We start from the raw sequence: 6,933 nt of genomic DNA, 5'->3' as shown, positions 1-6,933 counted from the left end.
AAGAAAAAAAAAAAAAAAAAAATATATATATATATATATATATATATATATCTTAAGAACCTGGTCTTTAAATCCTAGCCATTTCTTTGAATTCAAATATAAATGGCCCGCTAGACCACCTGCTGCAAATCTTCTTGAAGTTTTCTTTGCATAGTCTGGGTCCAATGCAATTGCCTTCATAGGGCGATGATACTCAAACCTCATTTTTTCATCAGTGAATAGACTATTTATTACAACAGAACCATCATCCGAACAGCTTCCTACATATTCACCTTCTGAATCAAAGCTGAGGTCGTTGACTACAGCAGTATGAGCAGGGAATTCCTTGACCTAGGAAAAATAAAATCGAGCATGATTAGCTTGTGCACCAATAAATCTATCAGCCACCAATGGATACTTTCCATTCTGATGCCCAATCAAATGTAAAATCACGTGTACATCTTAACCACAAAAAGTCAGTTTGATGAGTCATAGATTTTGTTCTTTACCACAAAGTATAATCTGATGATGGATAATTGAGAAGTAGCAAGTACAGATAGGAATAGGAGACATTGTAAAATCGCAGCGCAGGTTTGTAAGACAGTGTCTAATTTGGTAGCACAAAATTGAGCCACATCCATGAACGAACTATCATAATCTCAAATTTTGCACAACTCAGAACTGAAGCCAATAGCAAACCCAATTCCCAAAAGAGAAAACTCCAAATTTTTCCATCATATCATGGCTACAAAGAAACGAAAGAGTACCATCATGGAAATTCAATCCACACAAGGCAGAAGTTTAGTAAACGAAGAAGAAATTGTATCAGAATTTGCGTCCTTTTACACGTCCTTATACACAAAGGACAATGCCCTCTGTGAATTTCCTCACGATCTTGACTGGAGTCCTATTGATCAACAGCAAGCTGCCTCCCTCGAGGTCGTTTTCACTAAAGAAGAGGTGGGGAAGGCGATTCAGCACCTAGGCTCCGACAAAACTCCAGGACCGGATGGTTTTACCTCAGAATTCTTCCAGAAATGCTAGAACTTTATGAGAGCTGATATCATGAGAGTATTCCATGATTTTTTTCGAAATGGAGTTATTAATGGAAACCTCAATGAAACATACATATGTTTGATCTCAAAGAAACTGGATGCTAGCACGTTGCAGCCTTTTGTCCCATAAGCCTCACGACCAGTCTATAAAAAATCATAGCAAGGATATTATCAGAACGCCTTAAAAAGGTTCTCCCCTTCACAATAACTGGGCTACAAACAGCTTTTGTTGAGGGGTGACAATTTCTTGATGCATCCCTCATGGCCAACGAACTCATTGGGAATGGGAAAGAAAGAAACAAAAAGGTGTAGTCATTAAGCTTGACATGGAAAAGGCCTTCGACAAGGTTGATTGGACTTTCCTCGAAAACATTCTTGTGGCAAAAGGCTTTGGCCCAAAATGGCGAAGGTGGATTAAAGGATGCATCTCATCCACAAACTTCTCCACCATCATTAATGGAAGACTAAAAGGGAAGATTTATGCCACACGGGGCCTAAGATAAGGAGATCCATTATCCCCTTTTCTCTTCTTCATGGTAATGGCTGTCTCAGTCGCCTACTGACAAAAGCAGAACACGAAGGGCAGACAAAAAGGTTTTCAGATTGGTAATGAAGGCTTGAGCATAAACCACCTTCAGTTTGCAGATGACACAATCCTTTTTCTGATTTGGTGAATGCCTCTTCCATAAAAAACATGATTGAGATGGTAAAAACCTTCAAAGGATTCTCTAACAAAATATCAATCTCCAAAAAACAGAGATTAGGGGCATCAATATTAGCACAAAGATCATTGAAGAATTTTCTAACATATATGGTTGTAAAAAGGGAGAATAGCCGAATATGTACCTGGGACTCCTCTAAAAGGAAATCACAAATCATTTTCCTTCTGGAAGATTATTATTGAGAAAATAGAAAGGTTGTCAACATGGTCATCACATTATTCAAAAGGCAGAAGACCTACCCTAATACAAGCCACATTATCCAACCTCCCTACTTACTACATGTCTCTATTTGAAATGCCACAAAAAGTGGCCGCGGATATAGAAAGACTTTTCAGAAATTACTTGTGGAAAGATGGCGCACACCTTGTTCGTTGGAATATTATACTTCAAAAGGCGGAAGACTTACCCTAATACAAGCCACATTATCCAACCTCCCAACTTACTACATGTCTCTATTTGAAATGCCACAAAAAATGGTCACGGATATAGAAAGACTTTTCAGAAATTACTTGTGGAAAGATGGTGCACACCTTATTTGTCGGAATATTATAAACCTCCCAACAGAAAAGGGAGTCCTCGGTCTTCTCTCGATAAGGAAGAAGACACAGCTCTCCTTGCCAAATGGATATGGAGATACCATCATGAAGAAAAGGCCTTATGGCAAAATCTTATAAAGGCTAAAAATACTCCTACAACAAACAAAGATCATCCCCCTCCATCTTCTACAAAAGACCCTTGGAAGTACATAAAGAAACATCAAAATCTCATCATCAACCGAACTCGCCATAAGGTGGGGAATGGGGGAAGCACATCATTTTGGACCAACCCATGGATTGAAAAAACCACACTAGCCTTGAAGCATCCACTTTTGTACAGGCTCTCTCATAGGAAAAAAACCACGATTAAAGAAACGTGGAATGTTGTCAACAAATTTTGGGACCTGAAGCATGGTAGGAATCTAAAGGATAATGAAGCAATGGAGTGGACCAAATTAGGCCTTGACCTTACCCATGAGGTATTGTCAAACAAAGAAGACTCACTAACTTGGCTCCCTAGCACTGATGGGTCTTTTCTACAAAATCCTTGATGATGGACATGGGGGAAAAAGTAGAAGCAATAAATCTCACGCTAGCAAAGACAATATGGAAAGGACATCAACCTAAAAAGGTGAAGTTATTCCTTTGGGAAACAGCACATAAAGTCATCAGCACAAGTGAAAATCTTCAAAAAAGAATGTCTTACATCACTCTCTCCAAATTTGTGTCCACAATGTAAGAAAGAAAACGAATCACAAAGTCACTTGTTTATGTAATGCAAATACACTCAGAAATTCTGGACAACAATTCTTAGGGAGGTAAGGGATTTTTTGGATATGGCCTTAACATACCACCCTTTCAAGAACGCAAAAGCCCTATTATGGAAAAACCTCATCATGGCTTTCTTTTGGAATCTGTGGAAAGAAAGAAATCAGAGAATATTTGCAGAAACGACATAGACCTACACAAAACTTTTCGACAATGTTGTTCACCAAGCTATATCTTAGTGTAAACTGTCATTTTTACTTCCTATAGTTACACCTCCCTCGTTGCAAATTGGAAAGGTCTTTTGTACACACCATGGATTATACATCCCTCGTGTAAATTTCACTCGTCAATGAAATTGTCTCTTATCAAAAAAAAAAAAAAAAAAAAAAAATCCCAAAAGAGAAAAAATAATTAGAATCAAATTTCAGCACCAATTTAAACAAAAGAAGCCAACCTGATTCCCCAGAAAATCGAGAATATGAATGGTTCCGGCATGAGTCCCAAGCGCAATCATCCGCTCAGCAACGGCAAGGCATGAAGCGGCATCACTAGCGAGCAGCGAAGGTACACTTCCTCCCATTCTCTGATACTTAAGCCTCGGCTCCATCTCGTCATCAGCCATTTCTTCTTCTTCCTCCTCATCTTCCTCCTCTTCCTCCTCCCTCTCATCATCACCTTCGACACTATTTTCCGACAGAATGGGAGCCATTGTGATGTACGTCCGATTCAGATTTTCTTGGTTCGTCACAGGAGTAAAGTTGGAGTAAATGATTGAAGTGTGGACCACTGCAAGAAAGTTGACAATTTTCAAAGGCTACAACCTCAAAAAGGTAATGAATGAACTTCAGATATATCTTTTTTAAAAGGCTAATTCAACCTCTAAAATGTGTTGAAATAGATCCCGTCGAAAATCTCTTCAGGGGTTCATTAACCTTAAAAAATTAATATTTTGTCAAGGTAACACGTTCATCTATAATTGCCAAATTGTGGACTGCTAAAATAACTTTTAGACGATATATTTTCCAAAGGATTTTATTATCTGCATGCAAAGGTTGTAATGTTATTCTCAACCATTTTTAAGCTTTCAAAAGTTATTCTTTATCAAAGATTTTCTTTGGAAAAAAGTATATATAGTTGCCCAAAGTAATTCATTTCTGACGACTAGTTGAACCTTTGAAATATCCTATAGTAAGATTATTCATTTTATCATAAGAGTTTAATTGAATTCAAATCATGGAAATTACTTAAAAATCCCATAACCACGTAATTTTCAATACTCAAAACGTATGTTGAATCACATCAACACAATTTTAGAACGTATTGGACTGGCTACCAAAATTAAAATTGGCAAGTTCTAATTTTGATTTAGTAATGGAATTGAGTACTAACCTAGATGTGTAAAGGAAATGAACAAACGAAATAACTGCCTCCTAGGGGGCACTGAGAATTTGAATCACTTTCTCGAAGCTCTAGCGCATTCATTCTCCGGCAATGATGTTTTCTGGTACGGATGAAACAAAGGCCCATAATTGAAATTGATTCAATGGAAGCACGAAAACCCAACCCAATGCAAATTCAAGAAAATTGCAGACGATTAATTGAAAAAAGGAAGCTCCCTTCCCGGATGGGTGGAATCCTAATCCATTAGATCTAATTGCAATCAACCGACACTAAGGCAAAACTTCTTTGTTGATCATTCAATGCGATGTAGTACTGTTTTAACTATTTTAGTTATCTAATCAGTTTATTTTCTCTGTGCAATGCCTACATTTAAACATCGGTGTTAGACATTTTTCCAAGAGATATAGAAAATTGGAACACTTTCTATAGTTCTTCCAAGTTACGATGCATTTATAGAGAAACCGCCAATTCAGAGAAAGCCACAACCAAAAAGGAAACAACAAACATTTATTAATCACTCAAAGAATCTATTTAATCGAACTCTCGTAGTTTTGTAAATTTCACACGTTATCCGAAATTTTAAAAAAAACAAAAACAAAAACAAAAACAATTGAAATGAAGAGAGATCACCAAGAGATGCAACACCACGATTATGAATTAAAAACAGAACAAGGATACCAATCGGAAAACAATCAATACTGACCTCACCTCCGATTCGAGTCAAAACAATCCACCTCCGATCGAGAATATAAAAAGAGACAGCGAATCAGGCATTTGAGAGGAGAGAGAAACTTTCAGAGGATGGAATGAAACAATCGCGGTGGAGGCAGTCGGCAGCGCCGGCGATCGAGGCAATCACTGTGGAGACGGAGGGGACAGCAACGATTCGAGGCAATAACAATGGAGGGAGAGAGAAAGTTAAAGAGATGGCCTAACAGTAAAATTAATTTTATTTTCAAACAATTTTTTATGTCTGAAAATTATATATTTTAACTCCAAAAAAAAATATATATATATAAGCTCTCCTTCCTTTGTTTCAGACTTCTTCAAAAGGTCATCTATAGTGAGACTTTCATCCAACACCTTCCCTCGAACAAAGTACGTCTCCCCTTAATCGAGGCTCAACTCTTTTCCTTTTGGAGTTTTAGTCATTTTTTATTATGCCTTCTGGAGTCCTTTGTTCAACATTTGAAGATTTTATTGACATGGCTAAGTTTAGAGCATGACTCTCATAAAATGGTAGACGAACACGACTCTCCACAATAGCATGATATTGTCCACTTTGAGCATAAGTTCTCATAGCTTTTTAGACTTCTCCAAAGGGTCTCGTGTTAATAGAGAGAGTATTTTTTTATTATAAACCCATGATCATTCCCTAAATTAGCGAGGGAGACTTTCATCCACTTACATTGCAATAATATTTGCTCTCTAATTTTATCACTTTTTACCTGCTTCTAGTTGTTTTATAATTACTGTTCGTAACCCATCAAGCGAAGAAGCCCGAAGCCCACCAGCCTGCATACAGCAAATGTTCAGCCCAAACAATCTAGGTCCACGAACCCCTCCGGTGCCAAGCTGCCTCGGCGCGCGTCGAAGCCATCACCCAACAACCGTCTCGTCCGTGCGGCGACATGCAATTCCTTAAGCCAGCCATCTGCATGTGGCTTGTGGTTGGCTCTACCTAGCCAATCCCCCTAACCGCCTCCTCGTGTTAGCTCGGAACCTCCAATTGACTCTAATCAGCTCGGTTTGACTTCAATTGGCTTAATTGGCTAGCTTTGCCTAATTTGGACCGTTTTAAAAGTGTTTTGGATCTAATTAAGGCCAACAAAGGTTACTGTTTTAACCAATTAAGATTATTTCTCGATATTTTGGATCGATTTTAGGATAATTGAGTTGTATTAGCATACGAATAGGTTCTCAAATCAATTGCAAAATTGGTTTGACTATTGTAAGTGAAATTGAACTTTGTTAAGGTTGATCTTAAGAGACGGTTAGTTTATGAAAACTTAGGGACATTGAATTAAGTTTACAGTGTAAATGAACTTATTGTTGGATTGATTACAATCTAGATCGGATGAAATTGTCATAACTATTTAGGTTCGTCTCACAAGATATATTAAATCGTGTGATGTATGGAAGTGTTATATGCATTATCTCACTAAACCATGATTTTACATGCAGGACCTCATGCATGTTGTATGCTCATATGATCATGAATTACATCTCAAGTTATGTATATGGACCATAGTCAAATCAAAGTGGTACATTAAAAAGTCCGCCTAATGAGTCCACGTGCATGTATATGGACCATGTGTAGAGAAATATTATGTATCCAACTCTATCTAAGACAAAAAATAGAGTCCAAGGAATAATCATGAATGTAGGTTTCAATGCTCGTGATACATGTTGTATGTGAATGCATTTTTCGATTTCAATAATAAGGTAGTCAGCAAACCAAAACTTCATTAG

General features: G+C 37.6%; 1 protein-coding gene across 5 annotated transcripts in view; it reads right to left on the bottom strand.

The window, feature by feature from the left end:
* LOC111444390 (vacuolar protein sorting-associated protein 41 homolog) overlaps positions 1 to 5,411 on the bottom strand; it is a 27,068-nt gene extending 21,657 nt beyond the window's left edge. Inside the window, exons 1-4 of one of the 5 annotated variants that reach the window (XM_023082479.1) lie at positions 5,165 to 5,410; positions 4,450 to 4,561; positions 3,515 to 3,846; positions 61 to 330 (exon numbers count right to left, since the gene is read on the bottom strand). In XM_023082479.1, the coding sequence (XP_022938247.1) occupies positions 61 to 330; positions 3,515 to 3,769 (525 nt within the window). In that variant the 5' untranslated portion in view covers positions 3,770 to 3,846; positions 4,450 to 4,561; positions 5,165 to 5,410. Of the gene's footprint in view, positions 1 to 60; positions 331 to 3,514; positions 3,847 to 3,937; positions 4,034 to 4,449; positions 4,562 to 5,164 lie in introns of those variants that run through there. The other 4 variants (XM_023082480.1, XM_023082481.1, XM_023082483.1 and 1 more) reach the window with 4 other exon arrangements.
* Between the last annotated feature and the right edge of the window lie 1,522 nt (positions 5,412 to 6,933).

The sequence above is a fragment of the Cucurbita moschata genome, unplaced genomic scaffold (assembly GCF_002738365.1).
Source record: "Cucurbita moschata cultivar Rifu unplaced genomic scaffold, Cmos_1.0 Cmo_Scf00006, whole genome shotgun sequence".
NCBI classification, from domain to species: domain Eukaryota; kingdom Viridiplantae; phylum Streptophyta; class Magnoliopsida; order Cucurbitales; family Cucurbitaceae; genus Cucurbita; species Cucurbita moschata.
The sequence above is the reverse complement of the archived record's forward strand: the minus strand, read 5'-3'. Positions and strand labels throughout refer to the sequence as shown.